A 20524-nucleotide genomic window follows, 5' to 3' on the forward strand; every position below is an offset into this window, starting at 1 on the left:
AAAACAAAAAAAATCTGCATTTCCAAACTACCATTGTCGAACCCGGGGCGACATTGAACAAACCCTGCCACAGATCCTTTCCTTTGTAAGGGGCAGGCGCGCGTCCCTGGGTGTAGATGCGTGCTGAAGTTGCTGCTGCTTGCATCGTTACTCTGGGATGAAAACCTGGGATGTTGCTTATGGGCCCGCAGCACTTAGGGCACTGCCCCCTAGGGTAACCGCGAAGCCTCATCGTCTCTTGGAAGGTCTCTTCGCAGTCACGGGATCCAGTTACACCTTTTCCTCCGCACTGCACTACTCTCTAATTGGCCCGGGGAATCCTGCTGTAATATTAATGGCTGTGAGGCCCCTGTCAGCATATTATGGAGGGGGCGGGGCTGAAAGGTTTCCAACGCATCAGACTGGATGGAATGATCACAGAGCGGAGGAGGGCGCAGACTAGACGGCGAGTGTATGTAAACAAGTGCCCTGCCTCACAATATAGAGTGCAGTTGAGTGCGTGGGTAAAATTGTGTCTGGGTACTCTTGCGTTTTCAAATTGTTAATAGCAATCCAGTTAGATAGTACAGTGATTTTTTAGTCTGTCTATCCTTACTTCCCTTCAGCTCTCTACCTCACCCATCTTTCTTTACTTTTTTCTCTACCTGCATCTTCATTTACCTATAACATCTATCTCAGCTCTCTTTACCTCACTTATGGCTATGTCATCTCTCTCAATACCCCTCTCTCTAGCATACTTGACTGTCATTAGACCTCAACTCAGTCTTTACCACTTTTTGTGCCTATTTGTCTAGCTTTACCTCAACTCTCCCTCTACCTTACAACTCTCTACAGATGTTTACATTTATATATCTGCTCCATCTAATTCACTTGTCTCAAATGCACCTCTCCACCTCCCTGTCTCTCTGACTACTCTCTACCTCGCACCTCTACCACGTATTTTAGCCCTGACAAGTGTCACTAATCGGGAATAAATTAGTAGACTAAAGCATTTTGTGAATTTCCTGGCTTTACCGCGAGGTCTCAGAACCTGCAAGCTTATCAGCTGTTGAGCCGACAGCATGTCTTGAATTCCGATCGCAACCTCTCTCACCGTATTCTTGGTCCTGCCCATTGCTGCCTCATTCAGCCAATGGAGAGGTGTTCAGGATACTCTGCTGATGGCCCTGCCCCCGAGTGGGCCTGAGTTACTGATTGGATCTCAGCTAGTGCCACTGCCTGTTCGGGGGTGCGGGCTCCAGCTTCCATGTTCCAGCCCCTGCCGCTTCCTGCAGTCCAGGCGCGCACTCTAGTTCCCGGCTAGTTTCCCCTTCCACCGGCTCCCGAAAACGTTCGCCCTTAAGTTCTCACTGCCCCTCTCAGAGCAGCCGGAGGCTTCCTGCGGGCCCGCGCCGTCCCTTGCTACCAACGAGTAATGGAGAAACAAGATCGGCAGGACTCTGAGGTACACTTCTGGGGAGATTCCTTGTGTAATGACATGGGTGATTAACCTTTCAAACGCTGCCTCAGTAATATTGGCCTGGTTGAGTTGACATTGATTTGGTCTTAAAGACCGCTACAAAAGGTGGTGCAAGCTTAAAAGCAGCCCTCGGGCCAATTTTTGTAACTGTTGTAAAAAGAATTGGGTTTAAAGCAAATCAAAAGCTTTGTTTGGTAATTGTACATTCTATCACTTACCGGGCAGGACGAGATGCGGTTTAAAGCAAATATATATTTTTCTACTGCCGTGTGGGGTTCTCTTTAAAGAAGCTTTTTTGGGTAATTGTTAATTTTATTACTCACCGGGCAGGACGAGATGCGGTTTAAGGACAACTTTACAGAAAGGGAGACAGGTGGAATTACTATCCCAACGAAATGTGGAGGCCTGTCTTTTCTCATCTCTTGCACGGACTTCTGGTGCTTCTGTGTTTGAGCACTATCGAGGTCAAAGGTCGAAGTTATGTCAGGCCTGCTTGAGACTTGCACCATTCAACACACCCCTGCTCCTCACATCCAACCGTGGCCATAGCTATTAACATCAGTGGTAATCATGCCCAGACTTAAAGCTGTGGGTGAGTACCTGTCTGCACAGTGACAACCTACAGGCACCTCGACCCCGATTATACCACCGCCGGGTCAAGAGCGCAATAAACAGCCCTCCCTGGTGAATTAATTAGGAAAGCATGACAGACAGACGAGGACAGAGAAAACGCGGAGGAAAGAAAAAAGGCAATGAAGTTTGCAAAGTCTAATGAAAAAGATGGCAAAAGGATTGTAAACAAGCACTGGCATAGCCAATAGGTCTCGCCTTTGGGATCTTAGAAGTATTTAGCCATGCAGCATATTATCCTGTGTGCTACAACATCTACTGTTCTTTAACTTGTAAGCTTTGACACTAATGGGGACATTATAGCACTTCATTGCGAAGTACATATTTAAAGAGTTATTTTTGTATAACTGGTAGTCTGAACTTGCATATCAGGAAATGCTTTCATACGCAATATCGAAGAACAAGACTGAACTATAAAAGACAGATAAATAGCACATACATTATTTATGAAGAAGCAGAGATGAGTATGTAAGCATGGTAGTCACAATGAAACATGTCTTCAAAGGTGCTGGCTGCATGCCAAGTTCTCTATTAAACATCAGTCTATTGTAAAATGCAAAATTGGCCATATTAAAGACTGTAGACAGACTACGGATAACATCGCTTTATCATAGGATCATTTTTAGTGTTGTTCGAGAATCTGATGGATAATTATTGTACAGAATTTAGTATAAAACGCATTTTCAAGTGGGCACATTGTTATGTTATGTGCTAAATACTTTTCAGGTAGTGAGCAAGCTCAATATTATTCTATAGAACAAGCCAGGCTACTAATATTACCCTCAATTTTACCCTAGTTTATTGAAATAAAAGTATGTTACTATGTATTGCATTACATATAGTACTGCAAAACACACACGTCACAGCAGCACGTCATACACTATCTTTACAAGGTCGTACCTAGTACAATAGCAGTGTTCTTTTAAGTGTGAACCATGCATAACATGCTCCAAAAAATGGCATTTCTTCCATGCCACCTTCCCGTTTCTTTCACTGTTCGCTGTGTAAAGGTCAGAGCACTGCCTTCAGACCATAAAGCATTTGAAACATGGAAACACTGCCCAGGTGCTATTTTTGGAGCCCTGGTCACCTGTAGATGATAAAGTCAACTTGCAGAAAGCAAACAATAACACACAACCTCCACATGAAAAAAAAAGCCTGTGATATCGGAAAACTCGGGGCCAAAAAACCTACTCCTGCATACAGCCGAGAGCGACAATTCACATTACCAGGGTAATTTTCACTTCAGCCGCTTAAGTGTTACTTTCAATTCACAATAATTATAAATTAGTGCAAATTCAGCATCAGATTAATAAGCATGTGAAGAGAGCGCCCGTTCTGGTGCCTGGTATGACGATTAGGCGACTAGTCATCTTGATTAATCGAAGGTGGCTGACTGGCTAGACAGGGCTCGCGTCTGCCTCTAAAACCAATACAATTCCAATTAAATGAGCTGTAATTCTGTCTATGTATGACAGTGACAGGCACTGGCTAGCAATAGCTGTCCGTCTAACTGCTGCAAGCAGCTGGGTCAGCAAAGCTTTTTGGGAAGTCATGCTGCTGCCCAACTTACTCTGCAACCTCCCTCCCTCGCGGGCACGCCCTCAGACTCCTACTTTCTGTGTGGCAGCTGGAAGAGAAGAGGCAGGTAGCGGGAAAAGCATTTCATCTTCACAGACTGGGAATGCAATGTTCTCCCCGCTCTAGACCAAATTTTGCCCCGAGAGCCTGTGAGGGGAAACGCCGCCTCATGTATTGCTCTTATTTAAAACTGTAGTTGTGAAAAGACAAAACGCATACGTGCAATCAAATTAGAGCACGTTTATAATGAACTAAACTTAATGCACACGAAAATAAAAACGGTGACGTGGTAAACAAAAGCCAGGAATCAATTGCTGGCCTTGAAGTTCATGCTGTCCCACACTTGTGTGCACTCACAAGTGTGTGAGAACAGTAAAAAAAATCTAAAGGTGCTTGTGGAATCTAATACAAATGTACAACATGCGCTAAATGTTTGTATGGTCGGGTCATAAACTAGGAAGCATACTAGGCACTTTAACTGCCCCTTATCCTAACTGCGGGAAACTACGCCTCATAGAAGAACAAGCGCAGCCGCTAAACTGTGTTTAATGATTCATGGCAAGGAATGCAGCTGGCACCGTGCGCCCCGCTGCTTGCTCCCGACAGCTGGAGGCCGTGGGAGTGAACATTTACAGAAAAGGTGGGACATGCACCCACCTTTTGGCCAATTGTGTGCTTTGATTTTTGAAAGCCACACACAAAGGCCAATAGAATGTGTGGAAGTTGAAAAACCACACAGACCAGTTTAGAGAAAGTCTGGAGTGATTCCAAGAGGCCTCCCCATAGAGCAGCGCAAGTGCGCTGCGCTAGGCTCGACCTAAAAATCAACGAGGAAGGAAATAGGAGAAGAAATAGAATCTAAAAGGAAACTGGAGGGAGTTAGATATACACAACTGGAAGTTAGTGGAGGAGGAATGAGAGGACGAAAGAATTTGAGCGAGCTAGTAAATTACAATTTCATAAAGCGAGCGCCTCAAACTCATTTGTAGGCACCTAAGAGCTGCAGTGGTCCTCGTTGCCCCTCACTAAAATATGAACTATGGGACATGGTGCAGTTCCTGGGACATTCATGGTAAAATGTGCACTAATACGCCATACCAAGGGTCATTAATTTGAGCAGATGTTTTGTGCCACCTGAAACTTATTAACTGAAGAGAACTTTGCATTGCCCATAGTTTCACTGTAAAATTAGCATTTTGCTTAGGTAGGTATGATACAGTCCAAGTGCTATTCTGTAATTTATTGTGGTTCCAATAAGTATGTGTCATGCCAGATCTACAACAATTTTTTTTTTTTCTTTTTTTTGGTATATGTTTATTGAGAAGTACATGTCAGTTTATAAACAATACATAAAAAAGGGAGTATAAACAAATCAAAATATGCCCACACAATAAATTACTATGAAATGTTACCTTCTCAGATTTTTAAATATAAAAAGGATAATACAGACATCAAAAGATACAATAGTTGAGGTACTCATAAAACCTGGAAAGGAAGAAATAGGAAAGGTGGACTAGGGAGGAGATGATAAAGATAGTATACAGTATGTAGTAAACCATGTATCATAGATAGTTGGAAGATAGTAGCGATAATATCATACAAATATATTATTTCAAGTGAAGATATTCCCACTAATTCAACAATTTCAAATAGGTGAACAGTAAGTCCTAATTCAAATAACAATGTTACTGGCTACAGCATCAACAGTCCTAATGATAACATCAACTGCATGAATATCAATAATGATGGTAATGAATTAATAAGGAAATGAAAACAGAAATAATTCACTTATTGTAGTTCTTAACTAGAAGAAAAATCTGAAATATTACCAGAAATGGAACATTTATTAGCTAGAAAGGGGTTCCAAATTTGGATGAAAGTTCCAACATTGTCCTGCAATCTATAAATGAGTTTTTCATATGATGCTATTTTATACATTTCAATAAGCCATTCGTCATATGTAGGGCATTGTGGTGTTCTCCAATGTCTTAATATACAAATTTTTCCTACAGTGAGTGCAATAGCTATCAATCGTCTTGTATGGTTTGTGAGATTTGGGAGATCCGTAACATCATGTAATAGAACTAATTTTTCCGTTAAAGGAATGGACACTTGTATAGCTCTGTGTAGAGAGGCAGTTATGGAAGACCAATATTCCTTCAAAATTGGGCATCGGAATAAAATGTGTAGTATATCGCAGTCCTCCTCTGGGCACCTCCAACAGGTAGATCGGTGTAGTAAACCTGCTGACTTGAGTTTTTGTGGTGACCAGTACCAGTTATGAAGAATTTTGAAAATAGTAAATTTCATTCTGGCCTCTCTGATTCCATTATCCATGTTCATAATAACATCCTCCCATTCCTCATCGGAATAAGCTACAATAATTAACCCTTGCCATTTGACATGAAGCTGTGCAAGTAATGGGTATGAGTGTAATTTATGCACTATGAGATTATAAAATCCAGAGACTGCGCCTTTGAATTTCCCCCAAATTTGTAAGTATTGTAATACTGGGGAATCCTCAACTATCCAAGGAAATGGTCCTAGTCTACGAAATAGGGCTTGTTTTAGTTGTAAGTATTTCTCCTCTTGGGAGGCAGGGAGTTGATATTCTATCTTAAGCATTTCAAAGGTTTTAAGCTCACCTTCTAAAGTAAGTAAGTGATCCAACGTTAGAATACCTGCTCTCTCCCATATATCCCAGGATATAGTCTGTTTACCTATTCTAATATCAGTGTTATGCCATATGGGGGCCTTTCCATGCAGTCTTGGGTCACTCTTACAGATCTACAACATTTTCAAAATTATGTTTTGTCCAATAGTGCTTTTTTGGTCATTTCATTTCTGATAATTATGTGCCCCACTTTAGTTGTCTTATTTAGGAAGATGTTTAATTCTTATTGTGTGGCTCGCCACTTTGCTTTTATTTCGCAGGAGTGTAACAGTAGTGTTCATGGATCATCTGTACTTCTGGACTACAGTTTGGAACCATGGATGCATGTAATATGAGGAGCTACTGATGCATGTACTCCTAAAAACTACTAATGCATGTGCTGCAAGAGCCAGTAACGATTGCCTGTACTGTGAAGCACCAATATTGCATGTACTACAGTAGTCCTAGGTGGTACTACGGATGCATCCGGTCCAGAATTGGAACGCTCTTGCAGCAGGTCCTGAGAGGATCTCTTCTTGCGGCCATGTATGCATGTAATGTGAGCAGCTACTGATGCCTGTGAGGCAAGGGGCACTAATACTTGTATGGCGTAGTACCACTTATGTATCTCTTGTAGTAGTTCAAGCGGTCCAGATTGGGATACTGATACAGCAGGCCCATGGTAGGGACACTGATGCAGCTGGTCTTGGGTGTATGGTCGTCATTTCCTAGGGCCGTTTATGCATATGCTGCGTCTGATCACTGAGACAATAAAGCACTGTCTGTAGAAGGCTGCATGATGTGGCTAGCCGGCAGTCCGTGTGAGGACTGGGCTAGGCAGCTAATCGAGTCTCTAACTAGTCCTGCCAATAACTAGTCCTGTCAATAACCGTGCATCACAGAATTTATTCTGCATGATTTTCTTGGCATTTTGCAACCAAAGCTAGCAACTGCATTTCAGATCATTGTGGGTGATATGAGCAAAGTAGCTAATACTCGTGAAATACCGTCAGCAGGAGCAGCACCCCTTGCAATTCTGCTGTCTCACGGACTCCCCACCCCCTTTCTTGCTTAGCATGGTCGTAAATCAAAGAGCCTGAGACTTGATAAACCTTCAATGAGCTGCATCTTTGTAGCCAACAGCCCACATGGAAAGCGAAACTGTAAATCCCAGAATGCATTTCACACTGTTGAATAAAAAGAGCGTTTTAGAGAACATGTTAGACATGAAGGGTACTCCTTGATTCCTTTTCAAAGGCAAGTTTGGCCATTTTGACATGTCTGTAGCCACGGGCACATTTCTGCTAATGGGGATTGAGTTAGCCAAAGTCAGTGTGGTGAGCTGCTTTCATGAGTATGTTCGCCCCAAGTAAAATGGGTGTTTTGAGAAATATCTACCATCTACTAGTGCAAGGGTAGCGTGCAATTTCAATCTATATTTCCTGATCTTAGCCAAGGATACACACTCAAGTTTTGGTATTCTGAGAGGGACACATACAGTAAAAGTAGGTTAGAGAGCTTGCATTAATTATTCAGGAGTGATACAGCTGACTCCAGGCCATGAAAAACTACAAAAAGGGACACTTTCTGTAGCTCATGTCATTGAATGGACATTACTGCCATTTTCCGCTTGATATAAAGTGTCACGCAAATGGCATTGAAATGTCACACACAAGCATACCGGAAACAAAGAAATGTCCCACATAAGCAACCAGACTACTTGGCAGCTACTCTACCTCATATTACTTCACCTCTCTGTACCAGACACCCCCCTCTCTCACTACATGACCTCTCAATTTACCTAACCAATCGTTTGCTACCTCACCTCTCCACCTTCCCCGTCTCCCTCTTACTATAGCGCTTCTTTCTCACTACCTCTTTTTCTACCTCACTACTGTTTCTCTACCTCACTCTCTGCCTTTGTATCAAGCTCACCTCTATTTCTCTACCTCGCCTCCTTTCTATTTCTGCCCTTTACCCCTTTCTCTTTGCCTTACTCTTCGTGTAACCACTCTCTTTACCTGGCCTGTCTTTCTATAGATCTTCATATTTTTCCTGTATCTCTATTGCTCTGCCCTCTCTACCTTGCCTCTGTCCATACTTCTCTTAGTGCCTCACTTCTCTACCTGTTTACAGCTCACTCTGTCTCTCTCTCTAACTCTCCTTTCTTTCTACATTATCTCTGTCCCTACCTTACCCCCTCCACCGCTCTACATTTAATTCTCTCTCTGCCACATTCTAAAACCCTTCCTATCTGTGTGCCGCTTATTCTCTTCCTACCTCATCATCTTTTTTATGTTTCTATACCTTTATTTCTGGCCACCTCATCTTTCTCTCTTTACCACATGCCAATCTCAACAGTACCTATCGTTCTACCTCATCTCTATATCTACCACCCTTCATCCTCTCTCGGAATACCATTCTTTTAGCCTCTTTCCTTCTTCTGTCTTCCACCCATCCCATTTCTCTTACTCAAGACAGCCAGAAGTCACTGTCTAGACAGAGAAGTGTGCACAAAGAAAGAGGAAAGGAGGGACAAGGTAAGGGAAGAGAATTATGAACAAAAAAAACATATTTCACCAGATGGAATGCTGAACATCCTTGGAGTAGCACTTTGATTTTCATTGCTGCAGTGAGACTGCTAGTTGTAAGGGACAATTTATAAGTGATTATGAATAGCTGCCAATTGAAGCTACAACATCAAAGGCTATGTGAGTAGGTCATACTTTTATATTATGCTGCAGTCCACTAAACATCCACCACCAAATCACCTTCGTATGTCTTTCCTACATTGGGAGGAATAGGTTGGTTAGACACTGAAGTCAACATAAAATGTTGTCGCAAGACAAAACATCTATATCCAAGCAGAAAAGAAAATGTTTTATCAGTGCTTGTTCAAGTTCTGTTTTGGTACTTGGTTTGGGGATGCCAGACAGCTTGAGGTTTTGGCTTTTTTGTGTGCCCCGCTTCCAAAAGTATAATATATAATTCAGTATGGTTCACGTCATAAGCACTTTAATTAGCTGAACATAGGTAATATGTTTAAAATTGTTCTGTACTGGGGGATCCAAAATATGTTTGCCTGGGCCCCCAAAATCCTTAAGATGTCTCAGTGAAAATACAGCAGTTTGGAACATCTTGGTTTAATAGTGCTAAAGAACAATACAAGAAGATAACATGATGGCTTAGTGAATGAAACACTCAGGGCAGAGATCTGCTTGTCTAGATTTAGAGTCCCAACAGGGCAAACACCGACTTCCGAAGTCATTTAATTGGGTAGCAGTAGTGTATCTTATTTCGAAGGCTTATAGATGGCAGGAGAGTTATTCAAACAACTTTTTATTATTAATTACTGCATGGGCTGCAGATGGTATGTACCAACGTTCCATCCATCTAAGGTCCCCTGTCTGTAGATGTTTCCTGAAAGTGCTTATATTTCTGCTTCCACTCAAAGTCGGGGGATGGGCATCAAATCCCCTCAAATATCCATATAGAGGATGATTTACTATTCTAATTTCAGGCCTTGAATATTTGTGGAAAGTGTTTGTGAACTTTGCAGTTACTGTGGGTAAACAGGCACACTATGTGTGGAATATATTTGCGTGAGCACTAGAGGCCGAAGAGCTATGACAGATGGAGAGCTTAAACAAACAAAACACGGACTCATTTTAGGGAACAAGAGCTTTTTCATCCTCAGGCTTTGACCTCGAGAAAAATCGGGTTAGGCAGAAAATGAAGAAAGGAGAAAGGAAAAGATAAGATAACGGCAACAAAGGGAGAAAGGTTTGAAAGGGAGCCTGCTGGAGTGAGATAAAGAGACATGACTGTAGGGTGGGGGAAGAAAGATGCAATGAATGATAGGGAGCCCTGGTGTTCAGCATTACCTGTATTATCATTTGTATCACTGTTTCACTGCACCGTTGACACTTACTATATACATTATGTAAGCATTTCTTGCAATCATGTTTAAACATAACTATACATGCCAACGATTTGGAGCAGGCAAGAAGGAGATTTTAAAAAACATAGTCCGGAGAATGTGTTGTCCCCACTGACTTTCATTGAAGCAGAGGCAACCTGCCTGAATCCGGTTAATTGCTGTGTATGATGACAGACAATCGGCATTTCGTTTTTTTGCACTTTCATAACATAGCGCAAACAAAATAACTAGTTCTAAACTCTGTTTTTGTTTATAATAACCATACTTGTTACTTGAGATATACATACATATATATATATATATATATATCCACAAAGTAAGATGCTCCTTCCGGAATTGCTGGGACCCAAGAGAGGTGGCGCACACGCCGGCGGAGCACGCCGGTGAAGATAATATCCACACGAAAAAACAAGTTTGAGTGGTGCGCTCTCAGTAAGAAACAGGTAAACAGCGAGGTAGGTAATCCAAGTGTTTAATTCACAGTACGCGTTTCGGCGACAAGCCTTGATCACGTGTGAAGTGTGCGTTCCAAGCAGTCTTTAATAAAGCATTGAAAGTTCGAGGTCATCACAATCAAGGAGGGACTACATGCATAAACAGGTTGCGGCCATCTTGGAATGGTCAAATCCCAAAATGTAAAGAAAATGTAAAGAAAATGCATCATTTGGAACGTAAACATTGCGTATACAAATATGGATACATGTTATAACGAAATATCGCAATGTACGCCGCCAACCTAAGACAAGTGAGGGTGAGATCCCTTGGAGTACACAGCGTATATTACTAGGCAAGTGAGTAGTGCCTCTGAGATTACAAGTGAGACATACTAGGCTAGCATCCATAGTGAATGTGCAAAATAATCGGCAAGTGCATATTCTGCAAAAGGTAAAGATGCCACAAGGTAAATATCACGAAAATACGTGAACTTACGAACTGGTCCTGGTGTTAAAAATCCTGGTGTTTAAAATCTACGGGCAAGTGCCCAGACAACCTACTAGTATGCTTAAGTCTCAGGCTAGGTCAATGTAGTGAAAGCGGTCAAATTAATACTAAAATAGAACTACTCCCAGACCTCAATCATGAATTACATGTAGTGACCATGGGTCAAAAGGACTTATCTTAAATCAAATAACGTGCTCGTATGCTTTAACAGGGAACTGCCGGTGGAGAAGATGATGAGCTAGTGAAGAGTGATACCATGGAGGAAAAGGGTAGGATGCCCGTGCTGGTGAGTATAAGTGAAGGGCTCCTTCCTTCTCTCCTGTAAGAAATACAAAAAAGATATATATATCAGTACAAGCAAATAACATAGCTCATGAAAATATGCAAAGAAGTGAAGTGCAATACAATCTCATGGAATAAGAAACGGAAAAGCTAAAATGCAGAATTGTAAAATATTGCTTAAATTCCATAGGGCTGGAAAGTACATTTATGTAGTCGTACAAAGAAATGCTGGTAGCAACTGGGAAATAACAAATGCATACTACAATCCCTCTTTGAGGTGGATTGACATTTCTTCGTCCATGTTTAACCCACCCGGGCTTTTCGTTTGAAAATCTATAATGTACCTAGATTCCCGCTGTCTGAGGTTAAGAGTTCTGTCCCCACCCCTGGGATTCCTAGGTATGTGTTCAAGAATGAAATAGCTCATGTCATTAGTGTTGGAACCATGTTTTTCATAAAAATGACGTGCAACAGGGTATTTATGGTCATTGTTGGTAATAGCTCTCAGATGCTCCATCACCCTCTTTTTGGCTGGACATGTAGTGCTCCCAATATACCAGAGTTTGCACGTACGCTCGATGGCATAGATCACAAAGCAAGTGCTACACGTGAGGAATTGAGTAATTTTCTTAGAAACCCCTCCATACGCCAGACTGTCTTTGAATGTGCTATTTCTGCAAGCTTTACAATGGCCGCATGGGAAAAATCCCATGAGGCCATGACCAGTGTTAGTAGTACGATCAGTGATGTCATTTCTTACTACTATGTCCCGTATATTCCTATCTCTTCTGTAGGTTATACTGGGCCTGTCAGGAACCAAGTTGCCAACCACCCCATCAGATTTTAAAATGTCCCAATGTTTGGCAAAGATGCGTTGGATTCTGTGCGCATCTGAATTGTACGTGAGAATCACGCGGACCTCATTGGTGTTGTCTTCAGTCTTTTTCTCTACTTTGTCTTTAAGGGTATCAGCCCTACTGATCCCTTCGGCGCGTTCCTTTGCTTTCTTGAGAACCCAGTTAGGGTAGCCTCTAGTTTGGAATCGACTAACGATGTTATCCCTCTCAACTAAGTAGGCATCGGAATTGTTACAGTTTCTCTTTGCCCTCAGCAGCTCCCCGTAAGGTATGCTCCATTTGAGCATATCAGGGTGGCTGCTTAGGGCATGCAGAATGCTGTTCCCTGCTGTCGCTTTCCGAAAAAGAGTGGTACATATCTTATTCTGTATTACTTCCAGTCCTACGTCTAAAAAGTCAATTTTGGTGGCATTAATACTCCCAGACAGAACAATGTTGTAGCTGTTGGTATTAAGTTTCATGATAAACTCCTCTGCATCACCTCTGGAACCATTCCAGACGATGAACAAATCATCAATGTAGCGACGCCACATGACAACTTTGCGGAGATCGGTTTCCAGGGTACTGCTAGATGTTATTTCTTGCTCCCAGTAGCCCATGAACAGATTGGCGAAACTGGGAGCAAAGCAGGAACCCATGGCAGTACCGTTCACCTGCCTGTAGAGGGCGCCATTGAAAGAGAAGATATTGTTTCTGAGACAGAAATCAATCATTTCCATTATCATTTGGCTGTGTTCCCTATATCTGATCGGTCTCTGCATCAGAAAGTGCTCACAGGCTTCCAACCCCTGTTGATGATTGATTATTGTGTACAGGGACTGGACATCCAGCACAATAAAGAGGTAGGTAGGCTCCCAGATCAATTCTTCAATTTTACAAAGAAAATCTTTGGTATCTCTCAAGTAGCTGGGAAGGGATATGACAAATTCCCTCAGAAAATGGTCCACATATTTAGAGATGTGTTCACTTACACTCCCTATGGAAGAGACAATGGGGCGACCCGGAGGTCTGATTTTATCCTTGTGCAATTTTGGCAGTAAGTACAAAATGGGAAGTTTGGGGTGGTCCCTCTTGAGATAGCAAAATTCTTCCCACAATAAAAGGCCCTTGTCCTTCCAATTTGTGAGTTTATCCCAGATGTCAGTGATACTCAGATTATAAATGTCCCAAGATATGGTTATGTAGAAGTTCGTGTCTTGGAGTTGTCGTAAGGCTTCACTAATGTAGTAGTCTTTGTCTAAAATAACCACATTGCCCCCCTTGTCAGCCGGGCGTATAACTAAAGTGGTGTCATTGGCTAGTGTTTTAAGTGCCTGTCTTTGAGTGTAAGATAAGTTGTTGGAGAAACTGCCTGAGTGTTTTTTGCTGAATCTAAGATCTACCAAAGATTTAGAAATACAGTCCTGGAAAGTATCAATGCTATCATGGGGAAGAGGAGGCACAAACGTAGATTTAACTCTGAAATCAGTACATGCTGCTGCCCCCTGAGTGATATCCATATCATTCAAAATCTGAGTGGTGTGGATTTCACTACCATTAGATTCATTGTCTTGTGCTAACTCAGCTAAGACAAGAAGATTGTCAATATCATTGATCATAAGATTCTCCGTAACATCATTATTAGCAATGTCTCTGCCAGGTTCGAGTTCTTGTCCTTTCAATGTAAACCACTTTTTGAGTTTTAATTTCCTCACATATTTAAACAAATCGATACGAGTTTCAGTGTAATTAAATGGGGAAGACGGACAGAAGGAAAGACCTAGGCATAGGGTTCTCTTTTCTATGTCCGACATGGGTCTTTTGGATAAATTGACTACAGTTAAATTTACCATGTTCATATCCATCAGTGATTTCTGTTGGAGCGCGTTTTTCTGTTTCCCATGGCTCCCCTTCCTTTGTCTGTGTTCCCAGCGTTGTTGTAATCTCTTTTTTCTGTTGCGGCGCTTCCCCTGCCTCGTCCTCTTCCCCGTCCCCGGGTTCTCGGTTGTGGAATGTCCCGCGTTGTTTGTCGATCCCTCTGCAGGACCCGAAACTCTTCTAAAAAATTGACCTGTCTGATGTTGCAATCTTCACCCGATGTATTGCCTTCGGACACATCTGATTCAATGTCACTTACAGTAGGGGTATCAACCACTATGGTGTCGCTTGTGGTAGGAGTGGTTTTCATGGAAGTTTCCTGCGTGGAGTATAGGTGATCATATTTCTTACTGAACGTCAGGATTCTTCCCTTCTCATAGTCTGAGTAATCTCTGTTCATCTTTCTTTGTTTTCTGGCCTTAATCTCTTCTTCATACTTGGTGAGTCGATCCTTCATGGGGTCCAGGATTTTCTTAAGGGCATCATTGTCCACCATCTGCATCAAGTCTGCACTGAGGGCCTTGATCTGTTTCAGGAGCTCTTCCCTGTCCTGCCAAGCATATTTGATCAATATGCCCATCATACCTTTTGAGCTTGCAGCTGAGTGTTCCGACCATTCCTCCAGCATTTTGGGGTTGGGCGCTTCATAGGTGGGAGTAATAAAGATTCTTAATCCTCTAGGCGCCATGTTATGATCTACATAATTCTGTAGAGAGATCGCCTCCCACCATTTGGAAACTTCATTTCTTTTAAGTTTTTCCAACTTCCTTATTTTATCCTCCAACGGTTGTATAGAGGAATCCCCTTTGTGAGTACTGTCCCCTTTGTTGTGAGCCCCTGTTTTTCTACTGAAGAGGGTCACTGCTGCTGCTCGTCTTTCCGCTTCTTCTTCCATGCTCAAATGTCACTTGGACTCTTCCCCCGCTGATCAATACCTGTTTTACCCCCCCCCATGCAATGGGGAGTTCCTCCTGCTGTCTGCTGAAAGTGATTTTGGTTGTTGGACAGTATCCGGAGCCAACTGTTATAATAGTCAGTATGTTGAATGTAAACTCGAGCGAATAAAGGCTCGTAACAGTTCGCTCCCGATGTAGAATCAGGCTTCGTTCCGATACGACAATGTCCGTTAAACACTTTATACCAGGGATGTGGATTAAATGCGGATACAGCGTAGATGAACAGCCCACCCGTGCTGATTGTCGCTGCCCCGAGGGACGAAATACTGCCCCGCACCCTCCGATGCGAGAAAATAACCCCCCACTAGGGACGAACAAAAACAGCAAGCAGGCTTACCTTCATGCGGGTGATCCAGCAAGTGCCAATTCCCATCCACAGAGTCACTGACTTCAATCCCAGTAGTAGCCACACAGCCGGTCCAAAATGCAATCCTCACGTAAAATCCACAAAGTAAGATGCTCCTTCCGGAATTGCTGGGACCCAAGAGAGGTGGCGCACACGCCGGCGGAGCACGCCGGTGAAGATAATATCCACACGAAAAAACAAGTTTGAGTGGTGCGCTCTCAGTAAGAAACAGGTAAACAGCGAGGTAGGTAATCCAAGTGTTTAATTCACACTACGCGTTTCGGCGACAAGCCTTGATCACGTGTGAAAGTGTGCGTTCCAAGCAGTCTTTAATAAAGCATTGAAAGTTCGAGGTCATCACAATCAAGGAGGGACTACATGCATAAACAGGTTGCGGCCATCTTGGAATGGTCAAATCCCAAAATGTAGATTTTAAACACCAGGATTTTATTATTAAGACTGCTTGGAACGCACACTTTCACACGTGATCAAGGCTTGTCGCCGAAACGCGTAGTGTGAATTAAACACTTGGATTACCTACCTCGCTGTTTACCTGTTTCTTACTGAGAGCGCACCACTCAAACTTGTTTTTTCGTGTGGATATATATATATATATATATATATATATATATATATATATATATATATATATATATATATATATATATATATTCACTTAAAAAACCATAGGTTTCACACATGTTCTAGTTAGCTGGACATTTCACTCGTAAAAAACCAATGAAATTCCCCCGTTATAGTTAGTGCAGGCAACTATAACTCACGCGACCGCAATCCTCTGCTGATGACGTCAGATATTACATCACTGTATTTAGACACTTATTTACCCATGTCTTCTTCCATTAATCTTTAGCTATACATATATTACAAATATTTATTTTTCATAAAGACACATATGTCATCAGTGATGTAATATCTGACGTCATCAGCAGAGGATTGCGGTCGCGTGAGTTATAGTTGCCTGCACTAACTATAACGGGGGAATTTCATTGGTTTTTTTCGAGTGAAATGTCCAGCTAACTATAACGTGTGAAACCTATGGTTTTTTAAGTGAATTTGCAAGGTTTTTTAAATGCTAATTCGTAACTATAACGTGTGTGAAACCTATGGTTTTTTCAGTGAATTTGTACGTTTTTTTAAATGCTAAGTTATGTATTTATTATTTTTTTCTTTTTTCAGGTTTTTCACCGTGCGCGCACCGTGCGCACGCTGTGGGCACTCGCTGCGCTTCGCGCACCGAGCACCCACGGTTTGCCGTGCGCGCAACGTGCACGCACCTCGCGATTTAAAAAAAAACATAAAAAATGTTTTTTTCGCCCTTGGGGGTCCTTCTGTGACCCCCTGACCAAGGCTAGGGGGTCAGGAACTGTCCACTCTGCCCCCTTTTCACGTTCCCCACCTTTTTTTTTCACCCCCTCAGACTCCGACAGACAAAATGGCGGCCGACACTTCCTGGTTTCGACCGATTCAAATGTTTACCGACATCTAACAACCAATCAGAATTCGCACGGCAGGGTGCGCGAACAGTGCGCGCACGGTGCGCATGTATAGATATTGATATGCTTTTAAATGCTATTTTCTCAGGAAATACTGAACAGATTTACACCAGACCTGCAAAAGGCACTTCCTTGACCTTATGGCTACCTCTCTGCCAAATTTCACGTAATTCTGTTCAGCCGTTCGGGCTGTAGCTGCGACTAAAGGTCCTATGGAAAAATGCATGGGGAAAACGTGTTTTGGGACCCCCCTTTTTCTCGGCCCCCGCTTGACGAATCACCCCGAGACTTTCAGGGTAGGAGCTGAACGGAGCGCCCCATTAGTTTTGAAAATTTCGTGAGGATTCGTCAATCGGCGCCAAAGTTATTCAAAATAGAATTTTGATATTTCCTATGAAAACTAGGTTGTAACTATAACTATCTACTGGCGACCGCCAGTAGATAATATATATTGTTAATTTGAAAAATTGCATCTGGATTGGACACCTAAACTGGCGTGAGAGGCAGTGGTGACTGACTGCCTTGTACCGATGGGCGTGGAAGATACAAAACACTTCCCTCCAACGTCCTCCTCCGCCGATAGTCTTCCTTCCAGGCAGACTCCAACACGGTACCAGGAAACTGCACTAACCAATCCAGGAGCTGCGCACACAGCATGAGAGCTGCGCCAGGATTGGATAGAGCTGCCTCTCTCAGTGCTTCTAAGGGCACTGGAGGCCTGCGCTTTCTCTAACTCAGCTGTCGAGAACTTTAAAATGCGCATGTCTGGCTGTCCGTCCCAAGACATGTGCATTTTAAAGCACACAATTCCCTACTACTGCCACTCCGCAGCACTGGATCCACCCAGTCCTGTCACTCAGGACAGGTCAGTTGCTGAAAAATAAAATGGTAATAAATAAACTTTATAACCTTATTATTTTTCAGCTCTGGCTTGTTGGGCGACGCTCCTCCGCTCAAACGGAGGAGCCGCCCCTGGGAGGTGTGTGTAGGCAATCGAACAGAGATGCACCTTGTAGCCACCATGGCCTAGTAGCACGATCTACGCATTTGCTCAATTGAGGCTTAGCCAGCTTTATTCATTGCTCTGAATGAGAGGCAGTTCTTATTTTAATTTTTTTTTATTGAGCTTTTTATTTAGTTTTATGAACCAGCACATATGACAAGCGGTGCAGAAAAGATATTTGTCTTCAAGGGGCAATACAGCAATAATTCAGTCATGTATCTCGTCAAAAAGAGCGACACAGCAACAATTCCCAGACACAAACTCACAGATCACGATTCAAGGAGTGCTCCTGTTATGGAGTCTATGACTCCCAAAGGTCTCCTCTGCCATTCCTCGGTACAATCGCCACGGGGGCCAAATCTTTTCCCATTTTCTGAGAGGCAATTCTTGACCAGCACAGCACCTTCCTGTAACTTTCTAAACTGTTTTTGTTTAAGCTATGTAAAACTGCCCAAACTAAAACATTGAGGCCAGTCACATGGTCTAATTTCCCCCTACAAGAATTAAGGACAAAGCGTTAACCTTTGAAGGCAGAGGCTATTCTTGGAAGGGGAGATTGGAGCGTGCGTGACAGGTATCAAGACTTTATTTTTGGCAATTTTACAAAACTCTGAGTCGGGTTTCTGCATGCAGGAATTGGGAGGCGGGAGACTAGCCTTGAAATCTGTCGTCTCCTGCTTGAATCCGGAGGGTTGGCATGTATGCATAACAAAGTACTGTAAACTCCAAAACATTACGTACGGTGCTGCATCTCCGTACAGAGGCCTATTTGTGAATTTGTTGAAACAGCCAGCAAATAATTTCATTGAGAATTTTGGGCCTGATTTAGATTTGGCGGAAGGGTTACTCCATCACAAATGTGAGGGACATCCTACTGCCTTATTACAAGCATTACAGGTGCACTGACAGAATAACTCTAAATCAGGCCCTTTGTCTAGTTTGTGTGTACACATTAGGTGGAGAACTAGGTTGCCATGTCTTTCTGAATACAACGTTCCAGAGTTGTATAGTACTAGTGCAACAAGACATTAACTTCAGAACGCATATGGGGCGTGGGTAAGCAGATGGAAAGGAGGAACAAACAGATAACTTACCTGGTTGAATCTATTATTCGCAAGCTTGACAGAACTCAAGATGCAAAAGCGAGGCGTTCGATGGTTAGCCTTTACTGAGCAGGTATCTTCCCCTAAACTGATTGTATCTTGTAAGAAGCATAGAGCCACAGTTCTGGATGACCGACCTTAGGTGGCTTATTGGGTGGTATTGAGACAGTAACCACTGACCATGGTCTAATGGATGAGCAAATTGGTGTGGTGATTTTGGATTGCCTCAAGAATAAGGTGGGCAGTAAGGTTCTGCAGTCTTTGGAGCCTGCACATTATTTTGGAAGTGAGTACCCGCAGAGTCTGTTACATTTGTCAATGCATGAAATGGTGACTGAAATCAGTGCAAAGGCCGGGTAGATCACTGCTGTGAGGGCTGCTCTGAGACTATCCAACAGTAATAATAAATTTATTCCAGGAGCAACATAATGACATCGAACAGTGTATTATCATTGAGAATAACCATACTTGTTACTTGAATGCTTTATAGAAAATTATAATAACCATTCTTGTTACTTGATTAAAAAAAAAAGGTTTTTTTAGCTATTGCATGTAGATTGGACACCTCAATTGGCGTGAGGGGTGTCTGTAGGCTATCAAACTCTAATTTTTAAGGTTTTTTTATACATCAAATATCAGTAAAGACACACCACTGTTTTGAACACTATTTTGCAAATTTCCAGTATTATGAATAGAGAACAGATGGTTGCATTGTTTCATCATTGTGTGGTACACATTGAGCACAAGCAGTATATAGTGATCTAAAAAGAATTAGAGCCAAAGAGGAGCGTACTTCTGTGAGTTGTAAATAATGAAAAATCTTTAGGAAGTATTCTATTGCAGTAGATATGACAACATTCCTTTCTGCATGAGACAAGGATGAACAAAAATGTTATTCTCTCCCCAACCTGCTAGAAAAAGCTACGGACTGCACAGTTATGGCACCCAACTTCCTCCTGTGTTCACAAACACACAGGGTCTAATGCCATGCTAAGCCAATTATCATTACTTTTCCCTTTGACCCCACATATGACTCGGTAGTTTGTCTATGAAATTGACAGCGGTTCAAACCATTGGTAAACTTCAAGACTCCATTAAAATTGAGATCATCGAGGTGATGGATGTAGTGGTTATTGATCCATCACATATCTCTTTGCCTAGAAGGGCAGTGCCAGTTTCAAAGCTGGGATCTATAGACTTCTATTTCTGGGTTAATTATATAAGACTCCAGTTGGTCAACAAGACAGATGCAAACCCCATCCCCAGAGCTAACAAACTCATTAACAATTTGGTGGATGGTCTATGTTTTATCACCTGGCCAGTGGACTGCCTTTATGTCTGGTGCAAAAGAGAAATCTGTGTTCTTGACCCCTAGAGGCCTATTCTAAATCCATTCCAGAT

At 42.4% G+C, this 20524-nt stretch overlaps 1 protein-coding gene across 4 annotated transcripts in view; it reads left to right on the plus strand.

The window, feature by feature from the left end:
* Window positions 1-384: 384 nt before the first annotated feature.
* Window positions 385-20524, plus strand: part of CORO2B (coronin 2B) — a 328857-nt gene continuing 308717 nt past the window's right edge. Inside the window, exons 1-2 of one of the 4 annotated variants that reach the window (XM_085644639.1) lie at window positions 1129-1444; window positions 11417-11491. In XM_085644639.1, coding sequence (XP_085500765.1) covers window positions 1415-1444; window positions 11417-11491 — 105 coding nt within the window. In that variant the 5' untranslated portion in view covers window positions 1129-1414. Of the gene's footprint in view, window positions 452-1128; window positions 1445-11416; window positions 11492-20524 lie in introns of those variants that run through there. The other 3 variants (XM_085644638.1, XM_085644643.1, XM_085644640.1) reach the window with 3 other exon arrangements.

Source organism: Triturus cristatus, chromosome 3_1 (assembly GCF_964204655.1).
Source record: "Triturus cristatus chromosome 3_1, aTriCri1.1, whole genome shotgun sequence".
Taxonomy (NCBI): Eukaryota; Metazoa; Chordata; class Amphibia; order Caudata; family Salamandridae; genus Triturus; species Triturus cristatus.